The 17,997-nt window shown below is 41.5% G+C and overlaps 1 protein-coding gene and 1 non-coding gene across 3 annotated transcripts in view; one reads left to right on the forward strand and one right to left on the reverse strand.

Annotated features, from left to right (window-relative positions):
* Positions 1 to 17,997, reverse strand: part of Ipo5 (importin 5) — a 58,754-nt gene that overhangs the window by 7,921 nt on the left and 32,836 nt on the right. For both annotated transcript variants that reach the window (XM_070002709.1, XM_070002710.1), the window contains exons 9-21: positions 17,344 to 17,466; positions 17,135 to 17,255; positions 12,950 to 13,037; positions 11,223 to 11,329; positions 10,503 to 10,627; positions 10,307 to 10,396; positions 10,044 to 10,217; positions 7,972 to 8,190; positions 6,281 to 6,364; positions 4,105 to 4,237; positions 3,895 to 4,016; positions 1,039 to 1,135; positions 542 to 714 (exon numbers count right to left, since the gene is read on the reverse strand). In XM_070002709.1, coding sequence (XP_069858810.1) covers positions 542 to 714; positions 1,039 to 1,135; positions 3,895 to 4,016; positions 4,105 to 4,237; positions 6,281 to 6,364; positions 7,972 to 8,190; positions 10,044 to 10,217; positions 10,307 to 10,396; positions 10,503 to 10,627; positions 11,223 to 11,329; positions 12,950 to 13,037; positions 17,135 to 17,255; positions 17,344 to 17,466 — 1,656 coding nt within the window. The remainder of the gene's footprint in view (positions 1 to 541; positions 715 to 1,038; positions 1,136 to 3,894; positions 4,017 to 4,104; positions 4,238 to 6,280; positions 6,365 to 7,971; positions 8,191 to 10,043; positions 10,218 to 10,306; positions 10,397 to 10,502; positions 10,628 to 11,222; positions 11,330 to 12,949; positions 13,038 to 17,134; positions 17,256 to 17,343; positions 17,467 to 17,997) is intronic.
* LOC138814384 (small nucleolar RNA U13) lies at positions 2,993 to 3,097 on the forward strand. The gene has a single exon (XR_011367965.1). It is a non-coding gene; the product is annotated as a small nucleolar RNA U13 (small nucleolar RNA).

Below are 17,997 nucleotides of genomic sequence, written 5' to 3' on the forward strand. Positions count from 1 at the left end.
CTAGGAGGAAAAGAAGAGGGATTTCCAAGTTGCTCATGGTAGCATGTACCTGTAATCCAGAATGGGAGACACTGACATAGGAGAATCAAGCTTGGCCTGGGCCACACAGTAAGACCCAACCCCCAAAAGAAGTTCTGCAGTAGACTAACTGAAGCTATTGACAGCACAAACCAGGCAACCAGGGCCAGTGAATGGGATAGAAAGTAGCCTGAATTGCCAGTAGTGTTCAGATGGGTACAGTAGTGGGACTGACTACAAGAACACTGGAATTTCTTTTGTTTCCAAGGAATGCACTCACAGTGCCTCCGACCCTCTGCGGTAATGACCTTCCAGGGCAGACTTACCACTTCTCCAATGCACACTCCTAAACAAACAAAACATTAACATATCTTCAGTGGACTGAACGTTCAATAAAGCAATTACTTACATTATACCATACTTAAAAATCCCTGGCTTCCATTTAGTTTCTTAAGCAAAACTAGTATTAATCACTACCTTACCAATGTTAGGGGAAAATATTGTAAGAAAAATGTATTCCCACCTTTGCGAAAGAATGCATGATTTCGGAGAGGACGTCCGAGTCTGGTTCAGTGCCGATGGCCTTGATCAGAGCATCACACATGAAATGCCACATCTGTGTGAGGTACTCAGGACCACGGACTCTGGCACATTCCAGAAGAAGAGGCATGGACTCTGCTGCCGCCACTCGAACACGTTTTGGTGTTAAGGAAATACAATCACTAAATGACTCCCAAAGGGAGTCTTTTCTGTTTATGTGGTACCAAGGAATCGAACCCAGGGCTTTACGCATGCTAGCCACATTCCCAGCCCCATTTCACATTTCTTTTTTCATGATTTTTGGCACAAGGTGAAAGGAATAAAAACACATGCAGAGAACAAGTATATTATCCCTGCACCTACAGCTACTGTAAACACAAACAATATGGTGATGTATGCTTCAGGTCACACAAAGTAACACTCTAACAAGTTAATTTTACCCAATCTAGCCATGTTTTGCAGTCCATGGTCAAAGGATATCATCATGGAAATAAAATTTCAGTAAAGGAACCATCAGTTTGACCACCTGCTCAGTGTATTCCACAAAACCTTCCTTTAATTCCTTTGCATAGCAAACCTGAGAACCAAAACATTGGAAAAGCAATCAAGATCCATTTATAGCCTTTTATTATCCCTTCAGTGGCAGAGGTCAAACACAGCTCTTACAGGTACAGGCAGGCACACCAGCACCGAGTGATACCCCCAGCTCTTGTTAACAAGGGCCCCATAACATTCCAACTCCACTGGAGTACAACTATATTTAAAGCTGCAAGTAGGACATTCAAGTAAGCCTCAATTTAAAAATCAATATAGATATCCTGGAATCACCTGTTGGGAATGCTCTTTTTAGTGTGATAAAGGGAGCAACTAGAATACGTGTGGAGATTTAACTAACAATGAAATCTCCTCCTGTGTAACTAAGCCAATTTAAAAATGCAATTAAAGCTAGAGGTGTGGTTCAGATGGTAGGGTACCTGTCAATAAGCATTGGCATCAGATAATGAGTTTGAATCCTACAAAAAAAAAAAAAGGCTGGAATACATTGTATTCATAAACTGCTTTGCTGGCTGAATTGTAAATCCTTTGTACAACTACTAGAAGATATTTTTTTTTTTTAAAAAAAAGCTGGAATAGAACTTGTATTTCTCATTGTATTTTTCTCCTAATTATTATCTAATATATTCTAAAAACAGAAAAAAAAAAAGCTGGAATAGGTACTACCTATGAGATATTTAGAAAAGTTTCCATGGGGGGAGGGGTGGGAGATGGGGGGAAACAAAGGAGGAGGCAACAATGCTTGGTAAGAAATGTACTCATTACCTTGCCCATGTAATTGTAACCCCTCTGTACGGTATTTTCACAATAAAAAAAAAAAGAAAAAGAAAAAAAAAAAAAAAAGGAGAAGTTTCAATAGTTTGAAACTATTTAAAACAAAAAATGTCGGTTTTAAAAACACAAAACCTGAAAACTGCTGGGTACTGGTGGCTCTTGCCTATAATCCTAACCCTACTCGGAGGCTTAGATCTGAGGACTGAAGTTCAAAGCCAGCCTGGGCAGGAAAGTCTGTGAGACTCTTCATCTCCAATTAATCACCAGAAAACTGGAAGTGGTGTTGTGGCTCAGGTGGTAGAACATTAGCCTTGAGCAAAAAACCCGCAGGGACAGCACCTAGGACTGACATAAATAAAAACAACAACAACAAAGAAACAAAAAAACCCTGAAAACTTAGGTTAACTGTAGTATATTACTTACTTTGCAAATCTTGTAAATATTTTGTACTATTGTTTTAGAGATTTCCCAGACTGGCTACTTACTACTTGGCTTATTGTGCTTCAGACTACTGAGTAGCTGAAACTATATGAGTGAACCACAGTGCTTGGCTTATGTCTGTATGTCATGGTGCTTGAACTCATAGCCAGGGTGCTGTCCCAGAGCTCTTTTGCACAAGGATAGTGAGTGACTCTACCACTTGGGTTTTTTTTTTTTTTTTTTTTTTTTGTGGTTAATTGGAGATAAGTTTCGCAGACTTTTCAGCTTGGGCTGGCTTTGAACCTTGATCCTCAGATCTCAGCCTCCAAAGTAGCTATCAGCATCTGTTTTTTTGTACTTGACTGGTCATAGGGCTTTAAATCAGGTCTCAGGCACTGGCCCTGAGCTTTTTTTACTCTAGGGGAGTGCTCTACCACCACAGTTCCACTTCTGGCTTTCTGGTGATTAATTGGAGATATGAGTCTCATGGACTTTCTTGCCTCTCCTACTAGTCTCAGATCTCAGCCTAAGTAGCTAGGATTAAAGGGGTGAGACACCAGCACCTAGCTTATTTTTTATCTTTTTAAAACTTCAGAGCCAGGTGTGTAATCCTAGCACCTTGGAAGCTGAGACAGAAAGATCAAGAATTAGAGGCCATCTGGGTCAAATAAGAATCCTTGTTCTGATCCTTTTCCAGTTCATGAGTGTGATAATTGGGTTCTCACACGCTTGCATGATATGTGCCTCCCTTTTAACCTTGTTACGACGTGGGCACATTACCCGTCTGATGAGGAACAAAAAAAGGATCCTTGTTCTCGAACAATGTTAGCAAATCATTAGAAAAAATCATGTCAATAGTGAATAGAACAAAAAGCAGAGCTTTGCAATCTATCAAAAGAGAATTAAACAATCCTTTAAAAGCACTTTGATTATTAAAACTAAAGATAGCAGGGTGCTGGTGGCTCATGCCTGTAATCCTAACTATTCAGGAGGTTGAGATCATGGTTCAAAGCCAGTCCCGGCAGGAAAGTCCATGACTCTTACCTCCAATAAATCACCAGAAAACTGGAAGTGACATTGGGGCTCAAGTGGTAGAGTGCTAACCTTGAGCTGAAGAGCTCAGGGATAGTGCCTAGGCCTAGAATTCAAGCCCCAAAACTGACCAAAACAACAAAACAAAACAAAACATCACACATACACCAAACCAAAAAAAGATAATGAAGGGTTCAGTCCATATTTTTTTCTTTTGTATGTATACTAAGACTTCAACTCAGAGTCTAACTAAGCTAGTCTGCTCAGCTGGCATCCCCTACTTGAGACACACACACCTCCAGCCTGGCATTTTGCTGGTTACTCGGACATCTAGTCTCTCAGACATTTCTGCCTAGGCTGGCTTCAAAACAAGATCCTCCTTGATTATCAAGATCTCTTGATTATCTAGGATTACAGGCATTTTCTTTTCAAAGGAATATCCTTACAGCTTTTCAAATTAATTTATCTTGTAGTTATTTTTTTAGTAACATTTCTAAAATGTATATAAAGGAGAGGACATGAAAGTTAATAAAGATTTTTTTTTTTTTTTTTTACCAGCATCTGGCACGCAGTTGATTTTTCTTCTAGTCCTGCAGTTTTAATACCAAAACTTTGCTGGTCTCCAAGGTTCACAAATTCCCAACCATCGTCATCACTCATATTCTCCATGTCTTGGGCTAGTAACAGAGAAAACAAATAAATGCATATAAGAACTGCAGAGCCAAAAACTATAACTCTGTTACCGGTCCTTACAAAGACACCTACTGTCTAAAAGGGCCACTTCAGGCTTAATTGAAGCTGTCTTCATCAAAGGGCCCATAACCACCGGAAGGTACTGCTGAAATTCTTTTCCAAGGATTTTGCACATTCTGGCCCATGCTGAGATCATGTAAGAGATCTGGGAAAAGAAAACACATTTAAAAACAATCAGTAAGGAAGATAATCAAAGTCATTCCCTGTCATTGAAATAATGTTTGTTTTTGGGTCCAGTCATGGGGCCTGAACTCGGGGCCTGGGCGCTGTCCCTCAGCTCTTCAGCCCAAGGCAAGTGCTCTGCCACTTGAACCACAGCGCCACTTCCAGCTTTTTTCCTTTTGCTTATGTGGTGCTGAGGAATCAAACCCAGGGCCTCATGCATGCAAGGCAAGCGCTCTACCACTGAGCCACTTTCCCAGCCCCTGAAATAATGTTAGTGTTATGTTCATCAGCTTTAATAAATGCATTTCTAAAGATCACATACTAATGTATTCCAATCAGTAATGAAATCTTATACACTCTTATCCACTGGGATAGGACTAGCAAGTAACGTGAATCATTTCAAGAAATTGTAACTACTTTCCTTACTGCCTGGCATCCCACTTATAAAAATGTCAATAAAACCTAACAAACACAATTCCCACCTCTTGCTTTAAAGAAAGTCTTAAGCCAGTGCTGGTGGCTCATGCCTGTAATCCTAGCTACTCAGGAGACTGGCACAAAGAAAAAAAAGTTTTAATTGCAAATGTTCATTCACTCAACAAATACACATTGGCTATTTTCCAGGTGCAAGGCATTCAAGTACTGGCTGATGCAAAGGGAACAGCCACTGTCCTCTCCACCCTCCTCACAGTGTACAGCAGGTCCTGTCCTCTTCCCCCGACCATTCTACCCCACCTCCCCACCCAGCGCACTGGACCCTCACTGACCTGTTATAGCAAGTACATGTATAGTTACATATTCACATACTGCCTAGGAAAGAAGCAAGTACCTAAAGGAATATGCTTCCTTAGCAAAATGATTAAGATGAAAGTAGAGCTGTGGCTCAAGTGGTAGAGTGCCAACCGTGAGCAAAAGCAGCTCAGGGCCAGTGCTTAGGCCCTTTGTTCAAGGCTAGGACAAAGAAAAAAGCAAAATGATGTTTCCCTATTTTAACTACTGGGAAACAACATGGTACCACTAGTACCTTGTTATATGTCAGGCATTAGGAATACCTTTAAGATTATGACAAGGGCTGGGAAGGTGGCTCAGTGGTAGAGCGCTTGCCTTGCATGCATGAGGCCCTGGGTTCGATTCCTCAGCACCACATAATCAAAAAGAAAAAAAGCCGGAAGTGGCACTGTGGCTCAAGTGGTAGAGCGCTAGCCTTGAGCTGAAGAGCTGAGGGACAGCGCCCAGGCCCAGAGTTCAGGCCCTACGACTGGACACCCCCTCTCCCCCCAAAAAAAGATTATGACATAAGACTGAACTAATCAGGAGACTCATACTGAGAAATGTAGTATTTAGCCAGGAGAGAGAGAGAGAGAGAGAGAGAGAGAGAGAGAGAGAGAGAGAGAGTGTGTGTGTGTTTCCTAATTAATGAAATGTACACCTGCTCACAGGCAGAGAGCATTACAGGTTTTGAGATTATTGGGTTTGGTTTCTGCATTTCTCTTCTGACACATCATGTGGTACTCAAAGAGCTGACAGACAGCTGAGTGGAGATATTCAGTAAGTGGTTGATAAATGAACCTTGGAAGATTTACACAGTATACACAGGAAGTCTGTAGCCATGACTGTGAATGTCACTGGTTTTGGGAGTATGCATAGAGGACAAAGCTCAAGAGCGACACAACTTGACAGAAAGAGAAAGCAGGAGACACTGACAATACACTGTGAGAACTCAGCTCAAAAAGCAGAAGGGGTGAATAGTAGTGTATAAACAAAGCAGTCACATTGGGTTGGGAATGTGGCTTAGTAGTAGAGTGTTTGCCTGCCTAGCATGCATGAAAGCCTTGGGTTTGATTCTTCAGTATCACATAAATAGAAAAGGCTGTAAGTGGTGCTGTGGCTCAAAAATAGTTAAGTGGTAGCCTGGAGACAAAGAAGCTCAAGGACAGCAGCTAGACCCTTAGTTCAAGTCCCAAGACTGGAAAAAAGTCTGTGCTATTCACAGACCAAAGCTAATGCAGCTTCGCCTGCTTACCTGAGGGTCATCATCTTCCATATCATTGAAGTCTGTCTGGGTCTTCAGCAACAGCTGCATCACATCTGATGCATCCTGCATGAACTAGACAACATATGGACAGAGCAGCGTTACCAGTGTGCAGCACATCAGAGGCACTTCCTCACACTTCATTTTGTTTTTTTTTGTGTTCAACAAAGCTACAAAAACAAAATCTATACTTTTGCCAGGCGCTGGTGGCTCCTGCCTGTAATTCTAGCTGGGATGTAAGGATCACGGTTCGAAGCCAGCCCCGGGAGGAAAGTCTATGAGACTCTCAGCTCCAATTAACCACCAGAAAACAATACAGGGGGGAGAATGTACTTTTCCCATAAGTCAAACCCCATCATTAAAATTATTATAGCAAGAAATTCTTATTCTTGAAGCCAACTTAATTCTTATTCTAGGAAAATATATTTCATGTTTCTAATGGCATATATGTTTCAAGCAGTAAACTTAATTCAAATCTATCCAAAAATTTTTAAATTGCTCTACAGAATTAAGAGCATGAAGATTTTATGCATGTTGTTCAACTGACTGTGTAGTTCTGGCAATCTTCATTTATAATCAAGTGAAAAGCCAGATGTGGAGACATGTGCATGTCTGAATATAGTCTGAGTATCTCAGAACTGAATCTGGAAATTGCTTTGGACAGATTACACAGAGAAATTCCATGTTGACAGTGACAAGGGGCAGCTGGAAAAGTTCAATGAGAAGTTCTTTCGGATCAGCTCGAACTACTCTGAGGTGTTTAGCTGAGAACCACAGACCTGCCAATGGCTCTTGATAATTATTTTCTGAAGTTACATGTTCATCACTTCCCTCCCAGGACACTTGATGCCTTTGGATTTACCAGGAAAGCAAGTACATACACATGGAGACCAAACTCTATGTGCCTCTTGGGAAAGATAGACTGAATGGTAGATGGGAAAGAAAAAGGTAGTTATGAGCATAACTGAGGTGTGTTTTTTGGGGGGGATGCAGGTGGGGGTAGAGGTGAAGGAGCAGGTTGTGGGGCTTGAACTCAGAACCTGAGCACTGTCCTTGACCTCTTTTGCTCAAGGCTAGCACTCCACCACTTCCAGCCACTTCTGATATCCTGGTGATTAACTGGAGATAAGTGTCTCATGGACTTTCCTGCCCAGGATGGCTATGAAGCACAATCCTCAGATCTCAGCCTCCTGATTGCTTAGGACTATAGGTGTGAACCACTGGGACCTATAACTGCGTTTTTTCTTTTTTTTTTGGTCGGTCGTGGGGCTTGAACTATAACTGAGTTTTGAGAAATGCAGATAATTACTTATATGTAAAACAGGAGTAATCTGAGAAGGAAAAATACCCTTGCTTACTACCAGAAGGCAAAACATCTCCATTATCTTCAATGCCCCATGGGCAGACATAATAAACTTAACACATGGGGCTGGGAAGGTGGCTCAGTGGTAGAGCGCTTGTCTTGCATGCCTGAGGCTCTGGGTTCGATTCCCAGCACCACATAAGCAAAAAGAAAAAAGCCGGAAGTGGCGCTGTGGCTCAAGTGGTAGAGCGCTAGCCTTGAGCTGAAGAGCTGAGGGACAGCGCCCAGGCCCAGAGTTCAGGCCTCACGACCGGACCCCCCCCCCCCAAAAATTAATTAATTAATTAATAAACTTAACACATGACTACAAATCACTTACTTTTTCCTTCCCAACAGCCAGACCAATAAGGCTGATGCATTCGATAGTTTTTCCTCTCAGAAGTCTAAGTTCCTTCTGCACTGCATTCTCAACAATGTGCTTCAGTGATGGCATAAATAAATCATAATAAGGGACAAATTTCTCTTCTGCAGTATCTGCAACTGACGCAATGGATGTCACAACTTGTTCCAAAACTAACTTGGTGCCTTTCTGTATCAGCTATGAGAAAAGATGCACAAAATAAATGGAATGAAAAACTGGAAGAAATATTTAAGTTGCCACTACCCCGCCATATTCTTGTTTTTCTAAACTGCAAGAAGCTTTCTAGAAGCTAAAAATGCAGAAACTACAGTATATTCCCATAAAAACTAAACTATGATGAACCATTTATGTAGTTCCTGCTCCTCCCCCTAACTTAGTACCCATTACTTTTTTTTTTTTTTGGTCTTATTGAAAAGCACAGCTGTTTCTGGAGTACAAATCTTGGTCTTACTCATCTCTTTTGCACTCACAAAGCATTATCCCTTATATTTCTTCATTTTTTAAAATAATTGGTTGGTTGTAGGGCTTGGTTTGAACTCAGGGCCAGGGTGCTATCCCTGAGCTCTTTTGCTCTAGGCTAGCATTCTACCACTTTGAGCTACAGGTTCCACCTATGCTTTTCAAAGTGGTTAATCTGACTTTTCTGACTGGGCAGAAAAAAGACCCTCAGATCTCAGCCTCAGTAGAATATTATCAGTGCCTGGATGATAATATTATTAATCTGCTGTGTGAGTAGACAATACTTAGGAATTTGTTTCAAACTTCTATTGCTTTGGCTATCTCCTCCCTGTCCTTTTTTCTTTTTCTTTTTGCCAGTCATGGGGCCTGAACTCTGGGCCTGGGCGCTGTCCCTGAACTCTTCAGCTCAAGGCTAGTGCTCTACATACACACTTGAACCACAGTGCCACTTCTGGCTTTTTCTGCTTCTGTAGTGCTGAGGAATTGAACTCAGGGCCTCATGCATGCAAGGCAAGCACTCTAACACTAGAGTCATCTTCCCAGCCTCTCCTCCCTATCCTTTGACCAGTCAAGTGCTATGGACTACGGTTTTTGAAGCAATAACAAAGACTAAGTATTAGTTAACTCTCATAGCAATCAATAGGAAGCTCATGCCTGGGGAATCTAACACCAACAGCCTATAGAATGAAGTTTTTATTTTCTATATCCTTAGTATTCACTTCATCTTTACAGCACTAATCCACTCTCTTTGTATTTAACAAACTGGGCCTCAATTTTTGCTTTTCTCATCCACATCTCTCACACATTTAGAGTAGAATGTTCACACACGGCTGTACTAACACTGCTCAATTGTCAAGCTGCATCCTTGTACATAACCTGTAATAAAACACTAGTTGGAGAGCCAGTCTGATTATTTAAACAAAATGGGAAATCATTGCCACATATTCTTGATTTCTGTCCCTGTGGTTAGAAGAAATGTTTGACATTTCTTCCTTGCTTCTGGAGAACCCCACCTTTTAAATTAAAATTGGCAGAAAGAATTTAAAGCTTCCCGTGATCAATCTTTTTCTCCTTTGATAGTGGTGTTTGAACTCCACAAATGGTCTTGAGAATCATCTCTTGCTTGAACAGCTCCCTAGCAATGGCTGTAATCCTGCTTCCAAGTCTTCTGTTTTTCACATTCATCTCCCGAAGCACATATAAGCACGAAAGGCGGGAGGAATGGCACAAATGACAGCCCATCTGCCTAGCAAGTATAAGGACCCAGCTCAAACCCCAATACTGAAAATAAAGAAGGAAACTAAACAAAAACATAGGATGGCTCATCCTCAAATTCAGATAATCCCTTGCCTTATTTTCCAGGCAACCTATATATTAATTTACTAAACTGTGATACTATGTTGTTCAGGATTCTATTAGCCTATGCTCAGATTGAGCCTGATTTCTTGTACAGGAAATAGCTTGGCCTGCCTTAAACCTCTTGTCCTGATTGTCTTGCTGAAAAGTCTCTTTTGCCAGGTCTTCTCCATCTAATAAACCTAATCTTAGAGCTGAAGGATCTCAAAACTCACCTCTTGAAGTTTAAGTACCATTATGGAGTGCAGATGTTTTACCAAGTTATCTAAGTAGGGAATAAGCAGCGACTTGGGACAGTCCTCAGTGAAGTTAATGAGGGCGGCTGCTGCATGGGCCTGCACCCGTTGGTTGCCTTGGTCTTCCATGGTCTGCAGCAGAGCTGCAATCACCTAGGAGTAGAAGCACATGGGTGTGCGTTTAAAATGCTTACCCCTCTCTTCTGACACTGACCAGAGTTATGTGAAGACATGTCATTTACCTTCTCATGAAATTTCTTTTGGAAACCGGGTGCAAAATCTGTAGCCATCTGTCCAACAGCATTGCAGGCTGCATACCGCACTCTTGGATGCTGCAATAAAAATGTTCCTTTGCATTAGTAAGGGAAAGAAATTACTGTTTGTGTGTAACTATAGTAGGAGTAACAATTATGAACCAAAAGAGCTACTGGTACTTACAGGATCCTGAAGGAAAAGCAATACAAAATTTACTATCTCATTTAGAATTCCTTCCATTTGCTGGTGGCACCCTTCCCCAATGGCAGACAAGGCCATCAGTCCTGCATGCCGGTACTTCCAGTCAGCTGTGGAAAAAGAGTTATGTTCACAAGACTAGTAGTAATTTGGACATGACCAATGTCATGCTTGTAGAAAAATTAAAAATTATTCTGATTTGGAAAAGAACAAAATTTCCTACATACTGAACAACTAGAAAAATGGACAGAAGTGTCTGGTTAGACTCCTTGGAGACTGAATTCAAGGCCTTGTGCTTCCTAGACAACTGTTCTACCACCCGAGCCACCACCCCTAGCCCCTTTTCTTTAAGAGATAAAACAGTATTGAAAGGAGACTATATGAGTCAAACACTAATATTTCATGCACATTCAAATAAACTAATTTGTTGAACTGAAACCCCTTTGTACAACTAGTTAAATAAGTTTGAGTAAATCTGCATGTTTTCTTTAGAATAATTTTTCCCTATACAATGATGCCAATTCTGTGGAGGGAAAAATTAAATAATGGTTCCAAAAATGATGTAGAATTTCAGTCAAATGTGTCAGGCTAAACATTATAAATAGGCAAAGTTTGATTTTTAAGAATAGCGTAAGCATTTGCTAAGTGTTTAAGATTTAGAGAGCCACATTCTGCTCTCGTAGAACATGAAGAAGCACAGCTTACGATTCTGAAGCATCTGCATGATGTGTTCCTTGATCATCGGCAGTACAAGCTTCCCACCAAGGCCACAGGCCATCCGGTCTAATGCACTCTCCCCTGCAACTGCATTGCTAAACACAAACAAACCCATGCAGTCAACAGCCAGAATCCACTGAAAACAGCACTCAGTACTGGCTAAATCTCTAACCACATATTAAAATAAGACTGAGAAATAGTGTAAGCATGTTTTTGTATGGTATTGAAGATGTGGGTTAAAAAAAAAAAAAAGAAAAAACAGGCTAGTCGATGGTGGCTCATGCCTATACTTCTAGTATTTAGGAAGTTGAGATCTGAGGATAGAGATTCAAAGCCAGCCTGGACAGGAAAGTCTGTCATAGAAAAAGCTCCAAGTGGTGCTATGGCTCAAGTGATAGAGAACTAGCCTTGAGCACAGAGAGGTCCAGGGACAGTGCTCAAACCCAGAATTCAAGCTGCATGATTGGCAAAAAAACAAAACCATCATATAGAAAGAAAAGGGTTAGGGTGTAGATGGCTCACACTTTTAATTATAGCTATTTAGGAGGAGAGAGATGAAATGAAGAATGAGGTTCGAAGCCAGCCTGGGCAAGGGCAAGAAGAGAGTCTATAAGACTCTTTATCTCCAATTAAAGGTGGAAATAGATCTGTGGCTCAAGTGGTAGAGCACTAGCCTTGAGCGAAGGGACAGCACCAACCCTGAGTTCAAGGCTGCAGGACTGGTACAAAAACAAGGGGAGGGGGGAGGGGGGAGGCAGGGAAGGGAAGTGAAGGGTAAACAAAGGAGGAGGCTGCAATGCTTGGTAAGAAATGTATGCATTATCCTGCCCATGTAATTGTAACCCCTCTGTACAGTATGTTCTCAAATAAAATAAAATACAATTAAAAAAAAAAAAAAAAACAAGGGGAAAGGGCTTTCAATAAAACCTTTAGTCTTTGCTGAGATTACAGAAATAATATTCCAACACAGTGAATTTTTGTTTTTGGTACTGGTCCTGGAGCTTGAACTCAGGGCTTGACTGTTGTCCCTGAGGTATTTTGCTCAAGGTGAACACTCTCCCACTGGGGCCATAACTCCATTTGACTTTGCTGGCTAACTGGAGCTAAGAATCTCACAGACCTAGACTTTCATGCCTGGGCTGGCTTGGAACCTTGGTGCCTTGCTTCTAAAGTTTTTAGAATAGACAGATTGTTCTTTTTGTTGCAATTATCTTTCTTTACAAAATAGTTTCATGTACTATTTACTATTTAAAATACTAGAAATGCTGGATGCGGTGGCTCACGCCTGTAATCCTAGCTACTCAGGAGGCTGAGATCTGAGGATCGCGATTCAAAGCCAGCCTGGGCAGGAAAGTCTGTGAGATTAAACTCCAAGTAACCACACCAGAAAACTGGAAGTGGCGCTGTAGCTCAAGTGGCCTTGAGCTGAAGAGCTGAGAGACAGTGCCCAGGTCCAGAGTTTAAGCCCCACAACCACCAACATTAAAACCCAAAACTAGAAAATCTGTTTTATAAGCTTTCAGTGAACACATGAAACTTACTCAAATTATACACCAAAAAAATAGTGATGTGATACAGAAATGAAAACAATAGAAAGGCAAAGTGTTTCATATTCCAAGTTGAAAAGTTTAACTTCCAGCTCTACAGAGAACACAGCAGTAGATAGCTGGGCACAGTCCTATCCAGCCACCTTTACTCAGTCTAGTGTGCATTACCTGTCAAAATCATCATCTTCTAGTTCATCAGCATTTGCCCAGTCCTCATCCTCTTCCAGATCAACCATCATAGCTAACATCTGAGGAACTAAAGCAAATAATCAGTTCACACCAGAGGACTGTGCCTGTTTTGTTAGACCAATTAAAAATAAAAACAAGCCCAGCGCCGGTGGCTCACGCCTGTAATCCTAGCTATTCAGGAGGCTGAGATCTGAGGATCGCAGTTCAAAGCCAGCCCGGGCAGGAAAGTCCGTGAGACTCTTATCTCTAATAAACCATCAGAAAACTGGAAGTGGCGCTGTAGCTCAGGTGGTAGAGCGCTCGCCTTGAGCTGAAGAGCTGAGGGACAGCACTCAGGCCCAGAGTTCAAGCCCCACGACTGACAAAAAAAAAAAAAAAGAACAAGATTTGCTTTGCCACTCAAACAGGGTGACAGAACATTAGCTCACCTTTTAGTCATAGGTTCCTCATCAACCTCAGGTCAAAATCACTTTTGTGACAATTGCTTTAGTTTTTTTTTTTTTTAAGTTATCAGGCTATGTTGGGCTGTTTTGTTTGGGAATTCTGATCAACCTCCAAAATCCCACTGCATCCTCTACCCCTCCTCTCACTAGTGTGAGTGCCAATCATTAATCCATTGTTTTATTATTTTCACTTAAAATACAGGTAAACTATATACAATCGCATAGCACTATTTAAAGATTTATGTTACAATGTATATGCCTTGTCAATTTTTGAATACGCATGATTCTCAATAATCCAGTGTTCAATTATACAATCATACTGTCCAGTGAGTGGCTGATGAGCATTTTGAGTGCTTCTACTTTTCCCCCTCTTCTTACTCAATTTGATGAAATTTTATATCTCCTTTACAAGTATAAGACTGCATAGGGCTGGGAAGGTGGCTCAGTGGTAGAGCGCTTGCCTTGCATGCATGAGGCCCTGGGTTCGATTCCTCAGCACCACATAAACAAAAAGAAAAAAGGCCGGAAATGGCGCTGTGGCTCAAGTGGTAGAGCGCTAGCCTTGAGCTGAAAAGCTGAGGGACAGTGCCCAGGCCCAGAGTTCAGGACCCACGACTGGACCCAAAAAACAAGAACAACAACAACAACAAAAGACTGCATAGGTAATTCTTAAAAGTATCTTCAGTATTACTAAAAATCACCAAAAGGCTCTTTACAGCTGTTGCAGTGGACAGGGGATGCCTAGAAGCCAAGTATTGAGATCCTCTCTACACTTTCCACCATCCTGAGACTGTCAAACGTTCTGATACCACTCACACCTGCACCTGTTTGCAAGAATCCATAGTGTTCCTCAGCTCTTCTGTTCATCAGTCTTATTTACTTTCTAGACACCAAAGCTTCAGTGACTGAGCATTGCAGTCGTTTACAGCTCGTGGCTTCATTTTAAATTTCATATTTACTTGGCCAAAGGATATGGATTTAGTATTTGCAAATAAACTTATTTGTGCCTACTGTTAATCCCCACTTGTAAAATTTATTCATAATATACCTGTAAATAACCTCAAAAATAACAATTATTTTCATTATACTTATTATTTTCCTGGGTCGGAGTCTTGACCTCAGAACGCTTGCTTGCTCATTGCTGGTACTCTATCACTTGAGCCATGCCTCTGCTTGGCCTTTGCTGGTTATTTTATTTGAAGATAGAATCTCAAAGTCTTTTCAGCCTGGGCTGGCTTGGATCCTCTGATCTCTGCTTTCTTTCTTTCTTTTTTTTTTTTTGTCAGTCGTGGGGCTTGAACTATGGGCCTGGGCGCTGTCCCTCAGCTCTTCAGCTCAAAGCGAGCGCTCTACCACTTGAGCTACAGCGCTACTTCCGGTTTTCTGGTGGCTTATTGGCGATAGGAGTCTCACGATCTTTCCTGCCTGGGCTGGCTTTGAACTGCGATCCTCAGATCTCAGCCTCCTGAGTAGCTAGGATTACAGGCATGAGCCACCAGCGCCCGGCTTGATCTCTGCTTTCTGAGTTGCTAGGATTACAAGTGTGAGCCACCAGTGCTTGACTTCCAAATTACCATTGTATTCTTTTTGTAAGTCATGGGGCTTGAACTTGGGGCCTGGGCCCTGACCCTGAGCTCTACTGCTCAAGGTTAGCACTCTACCACTTTGAGCCACAGTACCACTTCCAGGTTTCTGGTGGCCAACTGGAAATAAAGAGTCTCACCGATTTTCCTGTTTGGGCTGGCTTTGAACCACAACCCTCAGATATCAGCCCCCTGACTAGTTAGGATTACAGGTGTGAGCCTCCCAAGCCTGGCTCCAAACTATTTTTAACTAAGATAACTGGGGTTGTCTCTGCTCCCCCCACCTCCCCACATCCTCATTCCCCACAACCATCCTGCTTTAAAATCAAACAGCTTATTCCAACAACCTCTGATGAATTATCTTCTAGGTGTGTTTTTTGATCTTACTCCTCCTATTCTGTTCATACCACTGTCTACATCTATATCATAGATCAGTTTCAAATCTTCAGAGCTGAGAGCAAGCATTCACTGTCAGAATCTCCCTAGCTTCTTCAGTACTTATACCCTTTGTAAGAATTTTAGAACTGCCGGTGGCTCACGCCTGTAATCCCAGCTACTCAGGAGGCTGAGGTCTGAGGATTGTGGTTCAAAGCCAGTCTGGGCAGGAAAGTCCGTGAGACTCTTATCTCCAATAAACCACTAGAAAACTGGAAGTGGCGCTGTGGCTCAAGCAGTAGAGCACTCGCCTTGAGCTGAAGTGCAGGGACAGCGCCCAAGCCCAGAGATCAAGCCCCATGACTGACCAAAAAAAAAAATATTTTAGAACCTATTATGACCATGAATTAGGATTTGACTAAAATTACATTGAATTTAATCTGTATATGTGTGTGTCCTTGAACTTGGGGCCTTACTTGCTAGGAACTCTACTGCTGAGACCCCCAGGACCCCCAGCCTATGAAACTATAGATCTATAGGCTGATGTGAAAAGATGTTTACTTCCTCTTCTGTTAGTCTTTAAATACGCTATCTGATTTATTCTTAGGTATTCTAAGTCAGGTCTGATATTACAAGATCTTTTATCTTCCTAGTAAATTTTCCTAAGTGATAATTTTAGGCATGTAGGCATTCTTTACCGTTTTTTGCCAGTCCTGGGGCCTGGGCGCTGTCCCTGAGCTGTTGTGGCTAAATGTTAGCACTCTACCACAATGCCGCTTCTAGCCTTTTCTGTATATGTGATACTGAGGAATTGAACCCAGGGCTTCATGCATGCCAGGCTAGCATTATACCACTAAGCCACCTTTCCAGCCCAGGATAATTTTTTTGGGGGGAGGGTCTGGTCGTGGGGCCTCAACTCTGGGCCTGGGTGCTGTCCCTCCAGCTCTTCAGCTCAAGGCTAGCGCTCTACCACTTAAGCCACAGAGCCACTTCTGGCTTTTTTCTTTTTGCTTATGTGGTGCTGAGTTATCGAACCCAGGGACTCATGCATGCAAGGCAAGCGCTCTACCACTGAGCCACTTCCCAGCTCCTCTAACAATTTTTTTTCTCCTTTGGCAGACATATAACCAACCAATGAGCAATATTTTTGTTTCCAATTCTATTTGTCATTATAACAAAAAGTGAGTGTCTTCAGTTGGAAAGTCCTAAAATTCTAACCACATTCTAACTACTGCAGTGTAAGATAAATAAAAAGTAGGTGCCACTATAACGTGACCATGTGGTAAGGTATGCTTATCATTTTCTGTGATCAGATATCACAAACCCATGAAGAAATGACAAGGAGAAAACCATTAGGTTAGTGTGGTTAGTCCGAAATGCTTATCTTAGCAAAACTAAACTGTACAGCAGCTATTTCCAGAGTACAATCATCATGGAAGTTTTACTGAGACTATGAAGTAAAGCACTATAAAACAAGGCGAGCCGTAGTTAATGTCATATCAGTGCTCTGAGTCTATCTTCATGGGTAAGTACTATTACTATCTATGTTTTCAGCTTTACTCCTTACTACTACAGGTATAGCTCCTTTTGCATTATTTTAATCAATTGCCTAATATTTATGCATATATGCATTTCCCCAGATTTATCTAACTTTCAAAGGACATTTATATTGTCAATGAATCTGAGAAATCACATTGATTCTCAGCAAGTGCATCCAATAACTTCACTACATTACATATAAGCACTGAAGAGCTTTGACTTACTCGTCTGTGCAACAATATTAGTATGCTTTCGTAACATAGCAGCGGCGGTCTCTGAGAGGGTCACGATCACTTCAAGGGCAAGCTGGCGCTGCATATTATTGAGGCTGGTATCTCCACACAACTACAAAGAAGGCAGATTTGTATGCATTTATTACTTAAGATTATCACCTGTACTTAAGGGGCAGACCTATGCTCAAGTATCAACCTACCTTTAGACTTAGCTGCAGAGTTGCTTCCAAGTGAGGACGCAGATACTTTGGGACAGTATCTGCTATCTCAACCAGGGATTTTAGGACCGAATCATCATTCTGGTAGCACGAGTCATTAACAGCCTAGAAGATATAAAACAGGAAAAACTCAGCAACCAAAACGTTCCTATGAAGTGGTTAAAAAAAGAATACTTTTCAACTGTCATACCAAAAACCACATCCATACCGTAATGTTCATGTGACAGATAAGTATTGTATGATCCCATTATGGGGCACATATTCAAAGGAATTAAAATCATGTAAACCAGACATGTGCACATACATGTTTATTTTAGCACTGTTAATAACATGATAACATATCAAGTAGAAAATGTGATATGCATGTATATACACAGTGGACTATTATTCAACTTTAAAAATGAATGGGATTCTGTAATTAAAGTAACATGGATGGAATCAGAAGTGAAACTTCTCATTGAAGTGGAGTTTTCTGCCTGAGCTGGCTTTGAACTGGGGTCCTGAGTTCTCAGCCTCCTTAGTAGCCGACAAGTGTGAGTCCCTGGCACCTGGCTGTGGTTCTAATTTTTTGAAATAGGATCTCAGTTTTTGCAGGATCCTATTTACCCTTCTTGCATCTCAAGTGTTCACACATGC

This window comes from Dipodomys merriami, unplaced genomic scaffold (assembly GCF_024711535.1).
Source record: "Dipodomys merriami isolate MVZ:Mamm:240054 unplaced genomic scaffold, mDipMer1.0.p SCAF_6, whole genome shotgun sequence".
NCBI lineage: Eukaryota > Metazoa > Chordata > Mammalia > Rodentia > Heteromyidae > Dipodomys > Dipodomys merriami.